The 22,966-nt window shown below is 53.3% G+C and overlaps 1 protein-coding gene across 1 annotated transcript in view; it reads left to right on the top strand.

The window, feature by feature from the left end:
- ATP2A3 (ATPase sarcoplasmic/endoplasmic reticulum Ca2+ transporting 3) overlaps positions 1 to 22,966 on the top strand; it is a 56,516-nt gene that overhangs the window by 23,203 nt on the left and 10,347 nt on the right. The window contains exons 6-20 of the mRNA XM_084219060.1: positions 2,448 to 2,528; positions 2,901 to 2,986; positions 3,909 to 4,373; positions 10,975 to 11,063; positions 14,045 to 14,147; positions 14,362 to 14,493; positions 15,271 to 15,396; positions 16,240 to 16,458; positions 17,294 to 17,629; positions 18,539 to 18,759; positions 19,391 to 19,593; positions 20,420 to 20,505; positions 21,144 to 21,277; positions 21,682 to 21,799; positions 22,423 to 22,540. Coding sequence (XP_084075186.1) covers positions 2,448 to 2,528; positions 2,901 to 2,986; positions 3,909 to 4,373; positions 10,975 to 11,063; positions 14,045 to 14,147; positions 14,362 to 14,493; positions 15,271 to 15,396; positions 16,240 to 16,458; positions 17,294 to 17,629; positions 18,539 to 18,759; positions 19,391 to 19,593; positions 20,420 to 20,505; positions 21,144 to 21,277; positions 21,682 to 21,799; positions 22,423 to 22,540 — 2,517 coding nt within the window. The remainder of the gene's footprint in view (positions 1 to 2,447; positions 2,529 to 2,900; positions 2,987 to 3,908; positions 4,374 to 10,974; positions 11,064 to 14,044; positions 14,148 to 14,361; positions 14,494 to 15,270; positions 15,397 to 16,239; positions 16,459 to 17,293; positions 17,630 to 18,538; positions 18,760 to 19,390; positions 19,594 to 20,419; positions 20,506 to 21,143; positions 21,278 to 21,681; positions 21,800 to 22,422; positions 22,541 to 22,966) is intronic.

Genomic DNA, 22,966 nt, shown 5'->3' with positions numbered 1-22,966 from the left:
GGCAGAGGGGATGAGCTGCAGGGTGATTTTGCCTCCGGGTGGGTTCTACCCCCCAGCCCTTCTGTTGGAGCTGTGCATTCAGCAGAGCTTTCCTGGGGGTCTGCTGCCTGCCCCAGCAGAGCTGAGGAGGATTCATTCCAATTGTTCTGTTTTGTTTGTTCCTAAAATGATGCCGTAAACCCCCAGAGCCACAAAACTAATCCTCTCCTTTCCTCCTCGTGGCCCTGCTGGTGGAAACATGCTGCAATCCCTCTCTTGCCCAGCCAGCTTGCTGTTATTTATGTCTTCAAGTTGGGCTTCAGCTGGAAGATGAATAAAAAATAGTGGAGAGAGGATGGAGCCAGCCAGATCCTCAGCTGGGTGAGCTGGCAGCACTCCCAAACCAGTGCTCTGACAATGCAGTCCAGCTGCTGACCTGGCCTTTAATTAAATTAATGAATTATTAATAAAATTCTGCCATCTTTCCCCAGATCAAGTGCATACTGCCTGCCCATCAGCAGCCTAATATTACTTTTTAATGGCACAATCAGCATGGCAGCTGGAATGGAAAGAGCTGGGCTGTCTGGAGGGGTTTTGCAAATTATTAGCAAATTGTAGGATTAGAAGGTTATGGAAAGTGGTGAGGGTGCTGTCAGGTGCCTGACAGGAAAGCACACCAGGAGGAAAAGCTTTGAACGTGCCGTGGACATCCAGGTGATGCCCTGGATGTGTGACAGCGCAGGCAGGAGGGGCTGGCTGCTGTTTGCATGTGCAAATGCAGCGAATTTGGCAGCAGGGAGCAGGAAACCTGTTAGGCTGAGACAAGGAGGGGGTGGCTGGAAGTTGGCAGGCTGCTCAAACCCAGCTGAGTTTTGGCCTTTTGTGACAAGGCCATGGAGGTGAGTGCTGGTGCAGGCAGCTTTTGCCTTTCCCAAAAAGGGCAGGCAGAGCACCTCTTTGGGAGCACCAGAGGTTGCTGTGGTGCTCAGGCAGGGCCAGGGGCCACAGCCAGGCAGGGTCCCCCTGCTTTCCTCCCTTTCTCTGGGGAGATTTGTGGTGCTGGGGGGATCAGCACACGTTCAGTACCTGGCTGATGGCCAGGCCAGGTCTGTTCTGTGGGATAGGAATCACAGAATCCCAGAATGATGAGGTTGGAAGAGACCTCTGAGATCATCCAGTACAACCCATGCCCTCCATAGCACCAAGTGCCATGGCCAGGCTTTTTAAACACATCCAGAGATGGTGATTCTACCACCTCCCTGGAAACAACATTCCAGTGCTTTATTATTCTTTTAGTGAAAAATTTCTTCCTGATATCCAGCCTATCCCTTCCCTGAGGTAGCTTGAGGCTGTGTCCTCTAAAGAAGGCACTGTGCACCCTGGAGCAAGTGCCACCAGGGCTCTCTCTGTCCCCAGATGTTGCAGTAGTCTTCCTCTGCAGGTTTAGCTCCTGTTTGCAAATCCTCCTCCTTTCCCAGGGCAAGAGGAGCTCTTTGCTCCCTCTGAGGTGCTCCAGCCCCCTGGACAGATGCAGAGTCTGAGTTCTGTGCCTGATGTTTTGGGGAGGTCTGTGCTGGCACCCCCAGCCAGGTGTGACAGGGAGCAGGGGGGGTCTGGCAGGTGCTGCTGCTGCATCCTGGAGCGTTGGGATCTGCAGCTGGAACATCTGGCTGGGTGGTGGAGCAGTGCCAGCCCCCTCCTGCTGCTCTGGGGGGGTTTATGAGCCCCAGGAGGAAGCACTGGTTAAAGTCTGGGGTTGGAGAGCATCGTTAGCAGCCAGGCCAGCAGAGTTGTGTAAGGGATGGGAGGGGCTGGGAGCCAGGGCTCCCCTCAGTGTTTCCAAAACTCAGAGCGTGGCTGTGTCCAGCCGATAAGGGAGCAGGAGGAAGAGCCAGGGGGAAGAAACTCAGAGGGAAAATCAGCTTAAAATGTGTTTTAAAGGAAACACTGGTGCCTTGGAGGGTGGTGTTGGGTGGCAGCGGATGGGGCAGCTTTCACCTGTGCCCAATGTGCCGTGCCAGGAGAGCCAGGGATGGTTGTTTGTCTTGGACACAGAAGATTTTCCACTCTTAACAGCTTCCAGTCAGCCCAGAGAGACATGAAGCAGGGTTAAGACTGGTATTAGGAAGCTCTGATGCCTCAACGTGGGGATGTTCTGGGTTTTTTTGCAGGAAAGATGCAAGATGGGGGTGCAGGGGGAGTTAGCAGGGAAGAGGAGAGACAGGGACACGGTGGGGAATGGATGCAGCACAGCAGGCAGGGCACCACCAGGGTTTGGCTGGGTTGCAAATTACAGACAGACAAAATGAAGCTTTTTTACAAAGCTGTAAATGCAGAAATGAAGTATCCCAGTGCAGGACCCTTTGCCAGGGGCTGGGTGCTGCTGTGCCCCTGCACATGGCTGGTCTCAGGTGGGGGTTTGCTGTCCCCAGTGCCACCTGACAGAGCTGCTGTTCTTGTCCTTGCAGTTGGTGACAAGGTGCCAGCAGACATCAGGATCATCGAGATCCGCTCCACCACGCTGCGGGTCGACCAGTCCATCCTGACAGGTGAGTGTGGGCTGTGCAGCAGGGGCAGCTTCCTTCTGCTGCCTGCCTGGGGGCCAGCTTTGGGACTGATGCTGGGATAAGGGCTTTGCTGGGGTGGGAGATAAGATTTAGGTGATGTTTGGACCTTCCCAGGTCCTCAAAGCCACGGCATAGGTGAGATGTGTCTGGTGCTTGGGTGTCCTTCCTGCAGAGGACAAAGCCTGGGGCTTTCCTGTGTGACTTGTGGGGTTGGACATCCCCATGGTGGATGTATGGATGGTTTGGTGGCAAAGTGCTGCTCTAGAGCACTGTGTGATGCAGGCTTGGAGCAGGGATGGGCTAAGGCTGGAGAGGGAACATGGGTGGTCCATCTCTCCCCTCTTGTCTTGGCAGGGGAGTCTGTGTCGGTGATCAAGCATGCTGACCCCATCCCTGATCCCCGGGCTGTCAACCAGGACAAGAAGAACATGCTCTTCTCTGTAAGTCCCTCACACCTGTCTCCACCTCTCCTGTGGTTTTCCAAAGTGCAGAGGCTGGTGGATGGGGGAGATCTCTGAGCAGAGAAAGGGAGTGCATGCCTAAGACCTGAATCCATAAAAAGAGCCCCAAATCCATAAAAATAAGAACCTGCTTCATTTGGATTCCATTTGGGCTGCGGCACACAAGGCCTTTAAATACCTTGGGCAATCTCAGAGCACTTTTTTCCCGTCAAGCAGGATGCATTATGGATGGGGAAGAGGTTTGTGGTGAGCCTGGAGCTATTGCAAATTTGGGTTTCCTCCTTTCTCATGTTCTTCTGAGGCAGAAGCCAAGTCCTCGAGGGGTTACAACTCTCAGGAAGGGATCTCCTGGTCCTTAGGGTGGGTTTATATAAAAAACCCAAGATGTCCCATTTTCCCTTTAACCAGAGTGTGACAGTGATCACAGGGGTCTCAGGGGAAGAGATGAGAAGTTGACTCTGTGTTCAGAAGGCTTGATTTACTATCTTATGATATATATTATATTAAAAACTATACTAAAAGAATAGAAGAAAGGATTTCATCAGAAGGCTGGCTAAGAATAGAAAAGGAATGAATAACAAAGGCTTGGACTGACCAGACAGTCTGAGACAGCTGGACTGTGATTGGCCATTAATTAGAAACAACCACATGAGACCAATCCCAGACCCACCTGTTGCATCCCACAGCAGCAGATAAGAATTGTTCACATTTTGTTCCCGAGGCCTCTCAGCTTCTCAGGAGGAAAAATCCTAAGGAAAGGATTTTTCATAAAACATGTCGGTGACACCAGAGGGGGAAAAAGAGCAACCCATTTCCCTTTCACAAAGAACAACCCATTTCCCTGCTCAGACCAAGAGGTTTCACGCCCACATATCCACTCTGCTCCCTTCCTCCCTGCCAGGGCACCAACATTGCAGCTGGGAAGGCTGTGGGGATCGTCATTGCCACGGGGGTGTACACGGAGATCGGGAAGATCCGGAACCAGATGGTGGAGACGGAGCCGGAGAAGACGCCCCTGCAGCAGAAGCTGGACGAGTTCAGCCAGCAGCTCTCCAAGGTGATCTTCCTGGTGTGCATCGCCGTCTGGGTCATCAACATCAGCCACTTCAGCGACCCCGTGCACGGCGGCTCCTGGTTCCGCGGCGCCATCTACTACTTCAAGATCTCGGTGGCGCTGGCGGTGGCCGCCATCCCCGAGGGCCTGCCCGCCGTCATCACCACCTGCCTGGCGCTGGGCACGCGGCGCATGGCCAGGAAGAACGCCATCGTCAGGAGCCTGCCCTCCGTGGAGACCCTGGGCTGCACCTCGGTCATCTGCTCCGACAAGACCGGCACGCTCACCACCAACCAGATGTCCGTGTGCAGGGTGAGAGCCGGGCTCGGGGCAGGGGAGGGCGTGGAGGGGGGGTTTGAGCCCTTTTCTGGCCCAGAGATGGGGTAATGAGAGGTGTTGGGTTTGCAGGCAACCCCGACGTGGGAAGAGATGAGGATGTTGAATCCGTGTTTCAGAAGGCTGAGTTATTATTTTATGATATGTGTTATATTAAGAGAAAATGATATGTTAAAACTATACTAAAGAATAGAAGAAAGGATTTCATCAGAAGGCTAGCAAGGAATAGAAAAGCAAAGAATGATAGTAAAATCTCGTGAGTGACCAGACAGTCTGGACAGCTGGACTGTGATTGGCCATTAATTAAAAACAACCACATGAGACCAATCCCAGATCCACCTGTTGCATTCCACAGCAGCAGATAATCATTATTTGCATTTCGTTTCTGAGCCTCTCAGCTTCTCAAGAGAAAAAGATCCTAATGAAAGGATTTTTCAAAAACACAGAGAGGTGTTTTAAAATCTTATTATTCTATTTTCAGTCTCATCTGAAGGATGAGACAATACAGATGTTATAATTCACGCCATTACAAACAGAAACCATCTATCTCCTAATTACAATACACTATAAGCATTTCTTGGCCACACAATGCTGTAAAGCAAATCATCTAAAACTACCCCTCATGGGTCCTACCACAGTACATCTTTCAGAGTTCTATTTCTCCAAAATATCCAGTCTTATTTGTAAGGCCATGCTTTGAAACTTGTTTCTAGCCCCATTTCTCTCTCAACAATATCTGTCCTATTCCATGGCATTTCTAAGTCAGCATTTCTTATCTCAAGGTTTGCACACTGTGTGGGACTTCCATCAGGCCCTGAAAACTCTCTACAAACCCATTTCCCACACTTCAGAGCAGCCCATCCTGTGCTGATGGGCTCTGTGTCCTCAGCAGAGCTGTGTCGTGGCAGCAGTGTGGGGGTGAGCAGGGTTTATAGGGAGCCCTGAGGTTCCCCAGGGATCAGGGCTTCTCTTGGCTTGGGTGTGATTAGAAAACTCACTTTTAGCAGCCCACCTTTGTGGAGGTGCTGTGCTGCAGTCTCATTTCAGGGGTCCCTTTCCAGGGAATGTTTCTTCCTGCTGGGATGTGGCGCTGAGACAGAGCTGATGGCAATCAGCCTCCTCTGCTCTCTTGCTCTTTCCCCCCTGTTTTTAACCCAACCAGTGAGAAATCCTGGACCATGCAAAGTTACCAAACCTGGACCCATGAAAAGCATTCTTGATGGAGGGAGCCCTGGGGTGGTTTGGTGAAGAGTTTGAAGGCTCCTCATCCACCAGAGAGTTTTGCTCCCACATAACTGGCCGTGTTAGGAAAGCCTGGACCATCTGAGTCCTTCTCAGTTTTCCCATTAATCCATGAGTGTCAGGAAAGCTTTTTACATGCCTTTGGCGTGTTGTTTTTATAGGAGAACCTTGGAAAATGTGTTGCTGTGGGAAAAGAAGGAGCTGGCCAACATCCCTCCTCTGTGGCACGCAGACAGTGTGGTGGGAAGCTGTGACAGTGCTGCAAACCAGCCACAGGCTTTGGCCACTGGTTAGCTCAGCACAAAGTGCAGATGGATGGAAATGTCTGGTGTTTCTGCCCTGTGAATGGTGGAGAGCAAGACAAGGCTGGAACAAAGCAGGGACCAAACTGCCCGTGTCTCACATGAGGAGGGGGATCCCTCCAGCCCCATTTTCAGAGCCAGTGATGCAGCACAGCAAGGGCAGGGTGACCCCAGTGCTCAGGGGTTCCAGAGCTCAGTGCTCCTGAGCTCTGCCCACTGCAGGAGGAGAAGGAGCAGTGACCCAAACCACTTCCTACCAGAGGCTCTGCTCTTTGAACTTGGGAGGAAGTGCCACCATCCCCTGCAGTGTGGCACAGTCAGGCAAGGCAAGGGAGAGGGACAGAGTGGGGCAGTGGCAGACAAGGGTTTTGGCATCAATTGGCTCCTGCAGAGTGAACTCAGCAAGTTTAAAAAAAACCAAAAAAAAAGCAATTAAAAAGTCAAAGTATCCTCAGCCCATCTCCCCATCATCCTGTTCTGATATCTGTTTATTCACCTGGCTGGGTCCTGGCTCCCAGGGCACAGTGCTGGCAGAAGGGCTGGCCCCAGCACACAGAGCAGGTTCATGTTTCGTGGGCAGGGATTCCCTGCTGACGTGGGCAGGACAGGGCTGCCTGCTGGGCCCTGTGAGTGGCAGGTGGGTAAATATTGAATATTTGTGCTGGGCAGCCCTTGGCGTGTCCGGGACACGCTCCTGTGCCAAGCAGCCAGCTCAGCCATGGGCTGAACAGAAAACCCTATCAATAACCTGGGAAAATGTATTAATTGAGTGTGATTTCATTAAGTTGCCCATTAACAGGGTGAGTGCAGCTGCTGAGCAGAGCCTGCTCACTGTCTCACTGCTGGCATCAGCTCTGAAGGGACTCTGGAAAGGCTCCAGGTCTGGTCTAAAGAGCTGTGCCATGTCTCTGGGTCTCATGGGTGCTGTCTGAGCCAGGACACACCCAGGGGTCAGCAGGGGTGAATCTGTGTCCCCCAAAGCCACCCAAAATGTGCTGGGGACTTTGTGATCCTGTCCACCCAGCATGGCCAGGACTCTTGCTCTGACCTCAAGTCCACCCAAGGTTACAGTGACAAACCCACTCAGTAAACCAGAGTAAACCTGTGGTTTGTGTCACTGCATGGTCACCTGGGGGTCTCTGAGACCACCATGTCCCCCAGCCCAGGGCAGGGGGGAACCAGGAGCAGCCTCCTCCCAACCTTTAAATAACCCTGGAGCTGGGAGCAGTGGGAGCCTGGCAGGAGGAGAGGGGACACAGAAGCATCACAGCTCTCTCTGCTCTCACAGGTTTAAATCCCTCTCCTAAAACTTGCAGCAGCCTTTTATGCAGCCTATCTTAATTTTCCAGGAAGGTGGCATTTGAAAATCAGGACCCAAAAAGGAGATGTGGGCTTTGGGGTGGGGAAGAATGATGCTGGTACCCCATGGCTGGGAGGAGGTGATTAGTGATACTTGGGGTGATTAGTGATGTTTGGGGTGATTAGTGATATTTGGCTGTCTCTGAGATGGCTGCTGGTGTTTTGGGGAGCAGGAGCAGAAGGGTTTATTTTGCACAAAGGGTGTAGCAGAGCCTGGGTGTGCAAAGTGCCATCCCTGGTGCTCTCTGCAGGGCACTGTGCCTTGGCTCAGCACTGTGGTCTGTCCAAACCTGTCCCTAATTACTGGGGGGCCTGGCTGGGGGTCCCCAGGGGCTGCTTCCAGTGCAGGGGGAGAAGGATGCTGATCCATTTATCCGTGCAGATAAATCCTTCACACCTGCTGCCCCACAAGCCCACAGCTGCTGCTCCAGGGGTGCTGCATCCACAAATGCCCTTTTCTTCCTAGAAATCCCCATCCAGCTGTGTGCTGCAGCACCAGGCTGGGCAGGATCCATGGGACAGGAGAGAGGAGTGATGCTGGAGCCTTTGGGAGGAGGATGCACTCTCTGTGAGCATGGAGTTACATTTTCCTTCCAGCCTCTCTGTTGCATTAGAACCCCAAATCACTGGCATGGCTTTAAGAGGTTCAGGGCAGGGGGAAGCCCAGGGGTGCTGCTGGCTGTGTTTCCCTGGCTGGAGCTGCTGCTCACTGTGCTGTACAAGAGGTTGGGCAGCCCCTCTGTGAGCCCCCAGCTGAGCTGCAGCGTTCTCACCTCCTCCTGTTGCTCCTGATATTATTTCTATTATTTTTGTGATAGAAACTTTAGTTCTCCTCTTAACTGCTTAAGACACAGCTATTTCCTCTGGACTGCTTCCACTGCCCACAAACCTGCCCACTTCTCAGCCTGGAAATCTGACAAAACACCGACAGGCTGAGAGAGCTGGGCTGTTCAGCCTGGGGAAGAGAAGGATCCAGGGAGAGCCTGGAGCCCTGTCCAGTGCCTAAAGGGGCTCCAAGAGAGCTGGAGAGGGACTTGGGACAAGGGCCTGGAGCAACAGGACAAGGGGGAATGGCTTTAAGCTGAAGGAGGGGAGATTTAGATTAGATTTGAGGCAGGAATTGTTCCCTGTGAGGGTGGGCATGCCCTGGCACAGGTTGTGGCTGCCCCTGGATCCCTGGCAGTGCCCAAGGCCAGGTTTGAGCAACCTGGGACAGTGGAAGGTGTCCCTGCCCATGACAGGGGTGGGATGAGATGAGCTTTCATGTGCCTTTCTCCCCAAATCATTCTGTGATCCTCTGATCACACCAAAACCCTGCAAACACCTCTGCAGTGCCCTGGCTGCCCCCATGCTTGGCCCGTCACGCAAGCTGGGAGCAGCAGGAAATTTGATATAACCTCTGCTTGCTGTGGGTTATGTAGCACCTTTTTTTTTTTTTTTCAAAAGGCATGGAAAAATAAAGGGCTTGGAATGCTGTGGGTTTTTTACTTCCCTTTTCCCTTTTTTAATAAGAAAGACACTATTGTGAAAGCAATAATTGTTTTGTAGCCATGGGCATTTGAAAACAAACAGGCTCATATCAGGCAAACCCATCAGGTTGGGGTGGGTGCTTTCAGCTTTTTAATAAATGAGTCTGGTTGGGGTGTCAGGAGTCCATTTTCTGAAGAGGCCAGGAGATTCTGGCTCTCTGGAAAGCTGATGGTTGTGGATGTGTCAGAAAAGATGATGGGTGCTTGGCCTTGGAAGGTTCCTGGTGATGGAGTCTCAGACTGGGTGCCTCAGCTCAGGTTCTGGGTCTGTCATCTCTGGGGGTTGTTACCAAAGGAAATAGGATTTGCTTTCTTTATTGAGCTTACACCCACTGCCAGAGGAGCCCAGTGCCTGCAGGGGACCTGGGACACCTCTGGGCTCATTATTCCTTCAGGGATGCTGATGGATGGGCCCTGGGAAAGGAGCTGAGGGCACTGCTGCCTTGTGGAAGCTGCCCTAGAGCAGAGGCTGGGCAGAGTTACAGAATAAAGCAGGGATTTATTAAAAGGATCTTTTCCATGGATCCACCTTGGGCAGCACAAGAGCCCAGCCAGGGCTGCACCCAGGATGAACCAAAATGGTCCCAAAATGCACGGCTGGTCATAGGGTCCCTCACTTTTGTAAGTTCTGCTCCATTTGTATATTAATTGGAGTTAATTGTCCAATTCCAGTCCAGCCCATGCAGTCCCATCCTTCTTGTTTTTCTCTCTCCAGCCCATGGTGTTTGTGCTCTGGGGCTGAGATCTGGATCATTTGTCCTTGGTCCCCAGCTGGAGCAGGAATTGTTTTGTCTCCCTGCTCTGTGCACAGAGCTCACCCTCCCCTCATGTGAAGCTCAGAACTACACACTAAAGCAGCACAGAATGTGAAAAATAGAAAAGCCAAAACCTGAGGCATCAGCACTATCCCAGGATGGGATTAGTGGATGTCTGTAAAGAGGGAGTGTGCTCCCCTGCACGTGCCCCTTATGGCTTGGCTGGTCCCCAGGCTCATACCTGGGGACACCTCCAGTATGGGGGGCTCACACCTGCCAGCATGATGAGGTGTGCTTGTGTTATTAACAGTAATCAATAATAACAGCACGTGAACCTCTGTTTGTTGCCAGAGGAAACGTGGAAGGCAGAGAAGTGGGTGGTAACTGGAGCTGTTGCACCTCTGCTGCTGAGTGATGCCTGCTGATTTCTCCAGCATCTGTTGCTTCCCTCTCCTGGGGAACAACACAAATAACCAGAGGAAGATGAATAGAGAGAAAACAATTATTTTGAGACAGGTTGGAGTGGAAGAGTTTTCCCTGCACCTGCTTTCTGGAGGCACTCAGCAAATTCATGGAGCTGAGGAGAGCAGCACTTCTCTGCATCCAGATTAAATCCTGGCTTCTCCCTGCAGCCAGGGAAATGCATTTGCCAAACCATTTTCATTTATTTATTTATTATTTCTTTATTTATTTACTTACTTATTATGTTGCTTTTGGGCTTCAGTGTGGGTCATAAATAATGAAGAGCAGAAATGAGCATCTCTGAACTCTCTGCTCTTGTTCCAGGCATGCTGCCCTCAAAGGTGGGCTGTGCTGGGCGGGACAAGGGGGCTGGGAGAGCTTGGGGAGAGGAGAATTTTAATTTTATTTCAGAGTTTGAGGGATTTGTCTCATTATAGCAGCAAAAGAAAAACTGGAAGGATTTTGAAAGGCAAAAATCACTAAAAATAGAGTGTGGGGGACTGGGGCTCTATTAGTGAGCTGAGCTGTGATCCCAGTAAGGCACAAGGCTGGTGGCTGAGAGCTGGCTGGGAAGGGGTGACAGGGCAGCTTTCCCTGCTTGGATCCTGCCCTGCAGAGGCTTTCAAGGGCAGGAGTGGAAACCTTGACCCTCCTGTGCTCCAAGGAAAACACAGGCACCTTCTTAGGAACAGGCTCAGCATCTCCCATCTCCTAAGGAAAGAAGGAGCAGGAGGAGGTGACCATGACAAAGGCAGAGGAGAGCTGGAAGGATTTGGGGACAGCCAGGAGTGGTGGCTGAGCAGGGATGAGCCTGGTGCCAGCAGGGCTGTAATAACCAGGACAGTACCAGCTGCTTTCCAGGCTGGGCACGAGGCTGGTCCCCAGAATGTGCTGCCTAAAGCTCTGTTTGCTCCTCTCTCCCTGGCAGATGTTCATCATGGAGAAGGTGGAGGGCAGCCAGTGCAGCCTGCACGAGTTCAGCATCACCGGCTCCACCTACGCCCCCGAGGGACAGATGTGAGTGGGGGTCCCCTCCCTGCCCAGGGACACAGGGGGGCCCTGGGGGAAGGTGGGAGGGTGGGGTTCATAGCCAGGGCTGGGGAGAAAGGAGGGGTTCCCATGGTGGTTTGCAGTCCTGTCTGTGGGGATTCCCCCTGGGCTGGCAGGTGGTGTGTGATGGGCTGTGCTCTGCTGTTCTGGGGACCAGGGCAGCGTTTCCCTGCCCCTCACATCCAGCTCCTGCCCCACTTGGTTTGGGTGGTGCTCACCCTGGCTCTGCCTTCCCATTTACTCAGCAGAGGGGTTCCACACACTTGGTTAGCAATCCCAATGAAACAAGGCCACCTGTGAGCCAGAGAAGATGACAGATGTGGGGATGGTGATGGACGAGGCTTTGTGCAGCAGAAGGTGACTCTCCATCTTTCTGGAGCCTGCACAGTTTGGGGATTGACTGCTGGCTGTGGCCCTAGGAGCCCCCAGCACTGCTCAAGGGGGCTGGCAAATGGTTCAAACCCCACAAGGAACGTGCTCCCTGAGCCCTGTGCCTACAGGAGGGAGGGTCCCATGGCTGCTGTGCCCAGGGCATGACCCTGCTGCTGGCAGGGTGGGTCTCAGGGCAGACATGGGCAGGGAGTGGAAGCTTTTCTCTGAAGTGTTATCACACACATGAGGTTTTCTGCTGTTGTATTTGTTTATTCCTGTTCCTTTGGAAGGAGGGGGTAAGAAGAAGGCAGATGAGAAGCTCAGCTGGTGGTGGGAGCGCTCTCTGCTCCCCTTTGCTTTGCTCAGTGATCCCAGACACATTTGTCAGCATGGTCCCTTCCGCTCATCCCTGGAGCAGCTGTAATTCATCTCAGCCACAGACTTAATTTCATGAATATTTACAGAGCCAATTTGATCCTTGGCTAGGAATCTCCATTAAAAACTGAGCCAAGTCATAAGCTGGTGTCAATCAGTGCATTTCAATTATAATTGAGGGGGACCTGGGGGCTGAACTTGTGCCTGCCAGCCTCTGGAGCTCTGTCCCCTGTCCTCTGGGGGCTGCATTCAGGGCCACTCTGTTGGTCTGCAACGTTTCTTGTTGCTCCTGAGCTTTGCTTTAGCCCTGTGCCTGTGTTGTGTATTAAGAGGGATGTGTGGACTAGCTGAGGTGTCACAGAGGGAACCCCCCTTTCCCCCAGGGCTGGTGGCACTGAAAGGCTTGTTTGCTTTCACCTGGCCTTGCCAGGGGGATGTTTCATGCAGGCATTGCTCACACAGCACATCAGCCCCTTTGCTGATGTTTTTCCCAGCCCATGGGTCTGACCATGCAGGCACTGCTGACAATGGGGCTGTACCCTCCCATCCCTTCCCAGCAATTCCCAGGGGATCCCATGCTGCACAAGCCATGCTTGCTGTGTCTGCAGCTCCCTCCTCCACCCACTGTCCCTTCCTGTGAGCCCAGGGCTGGGCAGCCTCTCTGGGCAGGAGCAGTGGCTCTCCCTTCCCACTCACAGCCCAGTGTGGCTTTGTCTCCCTTAGCAAACAGATTTTTCAGATTTTCTTGGCTGCTCCGTGTTTTCCGCTCCCGAGCTGTAACAAGGGCTCCAAAATGTTCTTTCCATTGGGAACCAGCAGTGGAATAAGCTGATCCTAGTAAATGCCTGACAAATTATTTTTCCAGCCAGCAGATGACCGGCTGGGTTTACACAGCTCTAACCTGCAGTTACCTCTGCTGGAAACAGGAGAATTTTTGATTTCCTTCAAAACCACTGCTACCATTCCTGCCACCAGGAGAGGAGAAGCATCTGGCTTGCCTGGAGTGTTCAGGGCTGCTCCTTTCCCTAGCAAAGAGCTGCTATTTAGGAAGCAAAGATCACAGTTCAGCACTTGCTTGGAAGCAGTCACAGCAGTGCAGCTGCTAAAGCTCTCTGCTGCTCCTAAATGCTCCCCTGGGTTCCCTCTGGAGTGTGAAACAGCATCTCAGGGAGGAGAAGGGACTTGCTGTTGGTTCCACAGCTCCTCTGGATTCAAAGCAAATGGAAGCCCCTGAGGGGGTGGATGTTAACATGATTTTTTTTGCCCCTTTTCTGGTCCATCACCTTCACCATCAGCCTGTGAGCAGCCCCTGCTTGCTCCTTTGAACTCCTCTGCAGCCCCCCTTGTTCTGGGCCACTTGCAGAATTTATTTGCCTCCTGTGATATTTCATTTGCAATTTAGTGCTGCCCCTTTTAATAAAGTACAAAATGCGAACCCAAGGATTTATTGCCAGCACTGGTGCTTTAGCTGGGCTTTTGCTTCCACTTTTACAAGTGTGATGTGTAGGCTATATATCCCCCTAGGAGGGATCTTTAGGGTGAGCTAACTGTATTTGAAGGTGTGAGCTGGTGTGAGGCTCTTGGGGTTGTGTGGTGGCTCCAGCTGTGGGTTTCCCTGGGTCTGGATTGAAGGCACTTGAGACAGTAGCTCATGTTCAGACTCAAGTGTTTATTATTTCTTATCAGTAAAACAGTCTCACTGCTGGGAGTTTGGCAGTAGGCAAACTCACAGTAGGCACCAAATGGCCAACAATCCCTTGTTTCAAGGTCTTTTAAGACTAAACTATCCAATTAAGAGCTGACACCTGGATTATTTTCCCTTTTACCCCAATAACTGATCCCACAGAGCCCACAATGGGACTTTCCTGCCCAATTACAAAAATGCCACCCAAACCCATGGAGAAGGAGGAAGAAGAAGCATGAAGAAGAAGCCCAGGATGACACCCTGTGCCCTCCATCTTGCTTCCATCCACAGCACTAAAAATCCCAAACCCTCAATTTCTCACCCAGTGACACACCTACACTGCTCTCTATAATCCATTTCACACTTTGGTGGATTCCAGTCTATTCTGGAGTTTAGGAAACTTTCTCCATGAATGAGGGTCACAGTCAGTGCTGCCCTGGGGGTCAGGGCACCCCAGAGCAGACAGAGAAACATTCCCAGTGCCCTGGGTTTGCCCATTGCTGTTTTCTGCCTGCAGCCTGAAGGACGAGCGGCCGGTGCAGTGCGGGCAGTACGACGGGCTGGTGGAGCTGGCCACCATCTGTGCCCTCTGCAACGACTCCTCGCTGGACTACAATGAGGTGTGGGGGCACCAGGGCCTGGCTGGCATCGGGGGGAGGCTCTTGCTGTGCTTCAGGGCAAAGCCAGTAGAGTTTGTCCCTTGGGATCCCCTTCCCTGGCTTCGGCTCATCCCCAGGGGATGCTGTCGTGGGTGGGTGGCAGCGTCCTCGGGGGCAGCAGCAGTGGGTAGAGGATGTGCTCTAAAGCTTAAGCTCTTTTTTTTCTGCCTTCTAGTCGAAAAAAGTCTATGAGAAGGTGGGGGAAGCCACTGAAACAGCCCTGACATGCCTGGTGGAGAAGATGAACGTCTTCAACACAGACCTGAGCAAGCTCTCCAAGGTGGAGAGAGCCAACGCCTGCAACTCGGTGAGTGGGGAGAAGCCCCTGTGAGCTGCAGCACTGGGGGATGGGAGGGAGAGGAGGCATGGAGGATGTCTGAAATTTGGGCAAATAAGCACTTGCAATGCTCTAAGGGACTGATTTGGCACAAGGATGTCACTTCTGGGCTCTCGTAGTGAGCTGTTTTTGGAACAGTGGCCCTGGGGTCTGATGCCAGGGCCTTGAGGACCAACCTACATGGAGCTTTGGAGTGGGTGATTCCTGAGGCTCCAACTCAGTCCAGTCCCTGCTCAGGCAGGAGAGACCCTCTAAATGACAGCCTGAGCTCTGGCTGCAGATGAGGAAGTTTGGAGTTATCTTCTGGTACCCAGTTTGCACTGGGCAGCCACAGCTCCCCAGAGCCTTGCCTGCCCCAGTGACATTTGCTCCTTGGAAACATCTATTTTTGACATGAAAATGTCTTGTGCTGGCTATTCCCCTACTCCAATGCCTCCCCGTTCTCCTGGGTGAAAACACACTTTATTTTGGGTCTGTATTTCCTCTGCTTTAGATCTTACAGTGTCTTCCCTCGCTCAGAGGGCTCTCAGTTCCAGCATTTTCCCCAGGATAGATCTGTGCAGGCTGTAATAAATCTCCTGACTCCTTTCAGATAAGGAAAGCTTGTAGCTTTAGCCCTGTCCCATCCTTCCTGCCTCCTGTGGCTGCCTTTCTCCTCCCATCCCAGGGCTCAGCAGGGTTGTCAGCCAAAGCAGAGACCACCAGTGTCCCTGGCACGTCCTGCTCAGCCCAGTGCTGTTCCTGCAGGTGATCAAGCAGCTGATGAGGAAGGAGTGCACCCTGGAGTTCTCCCGGGACCGCAAGTCCATGTCCGTGTACTGCACCCCCAGCGGGCCTGGCAACAACTCTGCTGGCAGCAAGATGTTTGTCAAGGTAGGGCTGAGGCCACTGTCTGTCTGTCTGTCAAGGTAGGGCTGAGGCCACTGTCTGTCTGTCAAGGTAGGGCTGCCCTCGTGCAGAATCTGAGCACTTGCCTTTATTAAAGGCTCGGACCCTCCGGATGCCAGTAGTGCCCAAAGGATGATGTCCAGTTTTCCACTGTAACCAGAAATAAAATAGTGTTTCTTAGGACATTTTCTTCCCAAGAGAAGAGATGTGCTGGAATTTCTCCCCGCTGACTCTGAGAAGATTTGGATATTGTTGTTCCCACTGGGAGATTATCTGGGTGGGTGAACTCTGCCCTCCAGGTCAGGCTGGGACCCTCTGAAGCCTCTGGATCTGTGGCCCTGGGCGAGCTTTTTAAGAGGTGCAATGGCAGGATTGCAAGTTTTATATTAAAGAGTAATTTGTAAGGTCAGGAGGGCTGGGGTGAGAGGCTGGGATGCTGAAGGACATGTTTTCCTGAATTGCAAAGGCATCACAAGCATCTGCTGAGTATCCCACATTTTTTCCCTCACAGATTTACAGCCCTCATCCCCTGCAGGTCGGAGCAGGGGTTTGTGGGGCGGGCTGGCAGTATTTCGGGAGGATATGCAGGTTGTGCAGGAGTCAGCTGGCTCTCCAGCAGATCCCGCTCTTGGTGACCCGGGTGCGATCCCGGTGTGTTCAGTCAGAGGCTGCCATCTAGTGCCCTGAGCCACAGGGCCGGGATGTGTGCTGGAATTTTGGGGAGATTTCCTCTGTTTCTGCCCAAACTCGGTGCCTTCCCTCCCTTTGGCGCTCCCTTCAATCCTCCAGCGTCACCCCGGCCCCTGAGCCCTGCTCTCCCCCTCGCAGGGCGCCCCGGAGAGCGTCATCGAGCGCTGCACCCACGTGCGCGTGGGCACCGCCAAGGTGCCGCTGACGGCCCCGGTGCGGGACAAGATCCTGGGCAGGATCCGGGACTGGGGCATGGGCATGGACACGCTGCGCTGCCTGGCCCTGGCCACGCAGGACACGCCCGTGCGCAGGGAGAGCATGCAGCTGCACGACTCGGCCGCCTTCGTCCACTATGAGGTACGGCACCCCGGGCCTTGGTCTCTGTCCTCTGTGCTCCTAGAGTTTTCCCAGCTGTCCCAGTAGGGTTTTCCCGCTGGTTTCTCCGTGGGCAGTGGAATGGCTCATCTCCTCTGCAAACCTCAGGGGATGATCTGAAGGATAACAAGCCCCATCGCATTGAGGGTGTTTTCCTCTGGAGTGACTGCTGAAAGGGCCTTGGAGATCATTGGGAGGGATGGAGAGGAGGGGAGCAAAGAGAAAATGTGTGAGGAGGAGCAGAGGGATGGGAGCATCCATTGGATTGGGGCTGTAGAGTGCATCCATCGAGCAGTTGGTAGGAAACCTCTTGGAAGTTTCTTCCCAGGGGAAATCCCTGTGAAGCCCAGTGTGACGGTGATCACAGGGGTCCCAGGATGAGGGAAGAGACGAGAATCTTGACTCCATGTTTCAGAAGGCTTGATTTATTATTTTATGATATATATTATATTAAAAACTATACTAAAAGAATAACAGAAAGGATTTCATCAGAAGGCTGGCTAAGAATAGAAAAGGAATGAATAACAAAGGCTTGAACTGACCCAGACAGCCTGGACAGCTGGACTGTGATTGGCCATTAATTAGAAACAACCACATGAGACCAGTCACAGATCCACCTGTTGCATTCCACACCAGCAGACAATCATTGTGTTCATTTTGTTCCCGAGGCCTCTCAGCTTCTTCGGAGCAAAAATCCTAAGGAAAGGATTTTTCACAAAACACGTCTGTGACAGCCCAGGGTGGTTTCACAGCAGGGCACGAAGTGGCTGCATCCCAAGGGGTTAATGTAGGTCTGGGGTGTGTTCCTCCCTCCCAGAACAACCTGACCTTTGTGGGCTGCGTGGGGATGCTGGACCCTCCCCGCAAAGAGGTCACCTCGTCCATCGAGATGTGCCGCAAGGCCGGCATCCGCGTCATCATGATCACGGGTGACAACAAGGGCACGGCGGTGGCCATCTGCCGCCGCATCGGCATCTTCTCCGAGAGCGAGGACGTGTCTGGCAGGGCCTACACGGGCCGGGAGTTCGATGAGCTGCCCCCCGAGGCGCAGCGCCGGGCGTGCCGCGAGGCGCGCTGCTTCGCCCGCGTGGAGCCGGCGCACAAGTCCCGCATCGTCGAGTACCTGCAGTCCTTCAACGAGATCACGGCCATGGTGAGCCCTCGGGGACACCCTGCCAGCCCCTGTCCCCTCCTCCCCACCCTGCTCAATCCTACTGGAGTAAATGCCAATATAGCCAGACGGGACGTGCCTGAGCTGGTCTGGCCCTCACTGCTGAACCAAACAGTGGCACGGTGGTGTTTCACCCCAGAGATGCTTTTGGCCATGGCTGTGTGGTGTTTCACCCCACAGACACTTTTGGCCATGGCTGTGTGGTGTTTCACCCCAGGGACACTTTTGGCCATGGCTGGGTGGTGTTTCACCCCACAGACACTTTTGGCCATGGGTGTGTGGTGTTTCACCCCACAGACACTTTTGGCTGGCTGGGTGCTGCAGCTGGGTGCTTGCAGACAAGTCCAGGTGTGCAGGAGCTCTGGTGGTGCTGGGATGGAGCTTCCCCCCATAACAGGGTCTGCTCCTCGGGGTTACCTCTGGGGGAGAAGCTTTAAGGTGATGGGGAAGGAAAGGAGGAAAGGAGTGGGTTCTGATGGAGGGTTTGGATCCAGAGCTTTATTCTGGCCCACAGCCTCTGAACCCACAGCAGCTCCAACAGAACTCCTGAACCCTGTGGGTGCTGTTCCTTTAACCCCGGGGAGAGGGGAGGGAAGGGGTAGGAATCCCACCAGCCAGGGACACAGAAGGAGGTCTCAAGGGACAAAGGACACCTGGATGGTCCAATACCCCCCAGGGGTAGAGGGCATCCTTTGAATCTGCCAATCACTCAGTGCCCTCCTGGAATTGCAGGGCTGACAGACAGTGCTGGGAGGGGTCAGGGTGTGGAAAGGAGAGGTGACTGACACACCTGGGGAATGAATCTTCAGGGAGAGACCTGGGGTATGTGAGGCAAACCGTGACATCAACCACAGCACAGTCCCCTGCACGCTGACCCACGGCTGTGTGCAGACAGGTGACGGCGTCAATGACGCCCCGGCGCTGAAGAAGGCGGAGATTGGCATCGCCATGGGGTCGGGCACGGCCGTGGCCAAGTCGGCTGCTGAGATGGTGCTCTCTGATGACAACTTCTCCACCATCGTGTCGGCCGTGGAGGAGGGCAGGGCCATCTACAGCAACATGAAGCAGTTCATCCGCTATCTCATCTCCTCCAACGTCGGGGAGGTCGTTTGGTGAGAGCCTCCCACAGCGGGCACCGTGCTGCAGTGGGGGGACGCATCCCCTGGGACAGGTGACCTGCAGGCAGCAGCATGTAGTGCCCAAACTGGTCATCCCAGGCACCATGTCTCATTCCCCAAGGGCAGTGATTTTTAATTTTTTTTTTGTAGTTTTACCATCCTGCCATCCTACAGGACCCGTTCTGTCAAAGTTTTGCCTATTTAAGATCATGCAAGTGCCTGATCTGGGTGCAGATATTTGTGCACAGGCTGCTGTCACCCAGTCACAGCTATCCCTGCCCTTCCCTCCTGGTCCTCAGCAACATCAGCGCAACCTTGGGATCATCCTTTGCCCTTGCATTTCAGCATGGGTGTTTGTGCTGGGAATGGGAACCTTTGTGGCCTGGGGACATCTATAGTTGGGTTACAACTGCAAAGCAAATTTTTATAGCAACACAAACAAGTTTTAGCTGCAAAATTCAGTGCTAGGCTTCAGGTTCCTTATCAGGGGCTGTGGGTTCGTCTGCAGGACTTGGGGTGAATATTCATTTTGAGGCTTGGGATGCTCTCACCCCCTTGCATGACACAGAACCGTGGCTGCCCAGAGCTTGTCTAATTTCACATATGTTTTTTTTTTCCCCTGCAGTATCTTCCTGACAGCCATCCTGGGCTTGCCCGAGGCTCTCATCCCTGTGCAGCTGCTGTGGGTGAACCTGGTGACCGACGGGCTGCCGGCCACCGCGCTGGGCTTCAACCCCCCCGACCTGGACATCATGGACAAGCAGCCCCGCAACCCCAAGGAGCCTCTCATCAGCGGCTGGCTCTTCTTCCGCTACCTGGCTGTTGGAGGTGGGTGCTGCTGGGTGGGTGGGTGTGTCAGGGTGTGTCTGGTGTGTCCTGGGGTGAGCTCTGTTGGAATATCACCAAAATAGCTGGACAGGATGTGCCTGAGCTGGTCTGGCCCTTGGTGCTGAACCAAACAGCGGCACTGTGGTGTTTCACCCCGCAGACACTTTTGGCCATGGGTGTGTGGTGTTTCACCCCACAGACACTTTTGGCCATGGGTGTGTGGTGTTTCACCCCACAGACACTTTTGGCTGGCTGGGTGCTGTAGCTGGGTGCTTGCAGACAAGTCCAGGTGTGCAGGAGCTCTGGTGGTGCTGGGATGGAGCCTCCCCCCATAGCAGGGTCTGCTCTTCGGGGTTACCTCTGGGGGAGAAGCTTTAAGGCGATGGGGAAGGAAAGGAGTGGGTTCTGATGGAGAGTTTGGATCCAGAGCTTTATTCTGGCCCACAGCCTCTGAACCCACAGCAGCTCCAGCAGAACTCCTGAACCCCGTGGGTGCTGCTCCTTTAACCCCAGGGAGAGGGCAGGGAAGGGGCAGGAATCCCACCAGGCAGGGACACAGAAGGAGGTCTCAAGGGACAAAGGACACCTGGATGGCCCAGTGCCCCCCGGGGGTAGAGGGCATCCTTTGAATCTGCCAATCACTCAGTGCCCTCCTGGAATTCCAGGGCTGACAGACAGTGCTGGGAGGGGAAAGGAGAGGTGACTGACACACCTGGCAGGGAATCTTCAGGGGAGGGACCCGAGGTTCTGAGGTAAACCCTGAAATCACAGGGCAGCAGGGGTCCCTCTCTGGGTGCTGGGGTGAGGGTGTCTCTCTTGGCCGCAGTGTACGTGGGCCTGGCCACGGTGGGCGCAGCGACCTGGTGGTTCCTGTACGACGCCGAGGGACCGCAGGTCTCCTTCCATCAGCTGGTGAGTCAGAGGGGAGCAGGCTGGCAGCTGGAGAGGTGGGTGAGGGTGTGCATTCATGTCTTGGGGTCTTTCATCTATCTTTCCTCTGTGTTGGTTGTTGCGTTCCTGAATTCCTAGTGGAGAGGATAGTAATTTAGAACAGAAGCAAATTCTCTCACTCAGGCTGTTTCCAGCCTTGCTTCTGCCAGCCACCAGCACAGTAGGGAAAGTTTCACATTCAGAAAGATTCAGAGAAGCTGAAAGTAGTTTCTGTGCCTCGTCCCATATTGGAAGGAATCTGTTCTCACATTACATTACTGTAGCTAATGTGAAAACTGCAGGGCAGGGGGAAAGCAGGTGCTATCACATCCCAGTGGCAAGTGAAATGCAAGATGGATTTCTGATGGAGACACGTGTGTGCTCTAACTCCTTCCTAACTGCACCTGAGGGCCTCAAAGCCACTGTCCAGCCATACCCCTAAGGCCCAGCCCCAAGAGAAGCTGGGTCACTGCAGGCACTTTATTGGTTGCTCTGACCCCTGGGATATTTAACAGCAACCCAGTTCATCACGTGCCCCCCAACCAGTCGACTCTCCCTCCTCTCTCCTGCCTTTCCTGCTGCTCTGCCATGTATTTACCAGCAGTTTCCTGTGCTGACAGAGGAACTTCATGAGGTGCACTGAGGACAACCCCATCTTCGAAGGAATTGACTGTGAGATCTTCGAGTCGCGATACCCAACGACGATGGCTCTGTCTGTGCTGGTGACAATCGAAATGTGCAATGCTCTGAACAGGTGTGCTGGCCACAGGGCTGCTCTCTTTGCTCTGTGCGTGTCTGATTTTGTCTTTTTGAGTGTCTGTGGGTGGGTTGAGGGCTTTGCTTTGGCTCAGCAGAGCCATTCAGAGCATCCTCACTGGGTTTTCCATAGAGGAACTCCTCCAAGGCCGTGTGCTGTGGCTGGGAGCAGTGAAGGAAGGACTGGATCTGCACTCATTAGTGATTTGGTCATTAATGATCAGCCCTAATCCATGCATTGCTCCTTGTATCCACATTCAGTTTGCAGCAAGGCCTGGAGATGAAAAGCCTGGAAAAGAAAGGATGTAGCATATGGCCTTGCATGTTGGAGGGAAATGAAACTCCCAGCATGGGCAGATGTGGGGAGCTGTCTGGGGTAACGCTGTCCCCTCACTTTCACAGTGTCTCTGAGAACCAGTCGCTGCTGCGGATGCCACCCTGGCTCAACATCTGGCTGCTGGGGGCCATCATCATGTCCATGGCTCTGCACTTCCTCATCCTCTATGTCAAGCCCATGCCTGTGAGTGCCCTCAGTCACCTCCCTGTGCCCTCTGTGGACAAGGACATCCCTGGAGCAATCTTTGGGTCGGGAAACTTCTGGGATGGCTGTTCCCAGAATGTGCCCTCAGGTCCCATGGCTCAGCCCAGCATGGAAAACAGGAATCATTCTGCCCCGTGAGCCAGGAGTACAGAACTCTCCCCATGGGCAATGCAAAGGCTCTAGATAACTCCAGAAGGTGGTTCAGCCCTTTAGGAGTTGTCTCTTTTGCAAGGTTGGGGATGCCTTGGTTGATGCCCAAAGGTGCTTAAGATGAAGTGTGTTTCTGTACCCAGGAGGTTGCACTGTCCCTTGTCACCTGCTGGGCACCTGTGACCACATAAACACACGGTCCTACCTTGTGCCTCACTTTCCCCATCTGCAGGAGGGGTTAAGACTATAATTTTTCACTAATCTTGGCCAAGACTCACCTTGGATCATGACAGACCTTGAAGAAATCCTCCTTTTTGGGCTGTCTGGATCCTCCCTCTTTACACCTGTGACGACCCTCTCTCAACTTTTGCCATACAACAATGTGATCCTTAAAACAACAAAATATCCCACCTGCTTCCCTAGTGACATGTCCAACCCTTTCCACCCTGCAGCTCATCTTCCAGGTGACCCCCCTGAGCTGGCCACAGTGGGTGGTTGTGATGAAGATCTCCCTGCCTGTGATCCTGCTGGATGAAGGACTCAAGTACTTTTCCCGCAACCACCTGGATGGTGAGCGTGGTCTGCACCCCTCTGGGATAGGGTGGCTCTGTGGCACTTTGCTTGGGGTTCCTGGTGGTTTTGTGGGCCCCTTCCTCACCTCCTCTGCTCCTGTGATGTCTGCACCTGCATGTTCACCCACCTTTGGTGTGCAAAGGGGCTCCTTCTGCTCCCTTCTTTCCTGGTGCCACGCCTGGCAGAGCAGTTGGTAATTACATCTGCTTGAAATGCTCCCTTTGGAGCTGGAGCATTAGATAAACCTGCCACAAGTCATTAATTCAGCTCCTCTTGTATGTCCAGGAACTGGATCCCTTTGCTTATGAAGCAAAACAAATCAAACACTGATTTGTAACAGGAACCCTTTCTTTTTTCCTCTCAGATTTCAATCCCTCTTTGTCCATCCTTATTTTGTGTTGGCAGCCTCTATGCTGATATCAA

Source organism: Fringilla coelebs, assembly GCF_963513975.1.
Source record: "Fringilla coelebs genome assembly, chromosome: 20".
Classification (NCBI taxonomy): domain Eukaryota; kingdom Metazoa; phylum Chordata; class Aves; order Passeriformes; family Fringillidae; genus Fringilla; species Fringilla coelebs.
The sequence above is the reverse complement of the archived record's forward strand: the minus strand, read 5'-3'. Positions and strand labels throughout refer to the sequence as shown.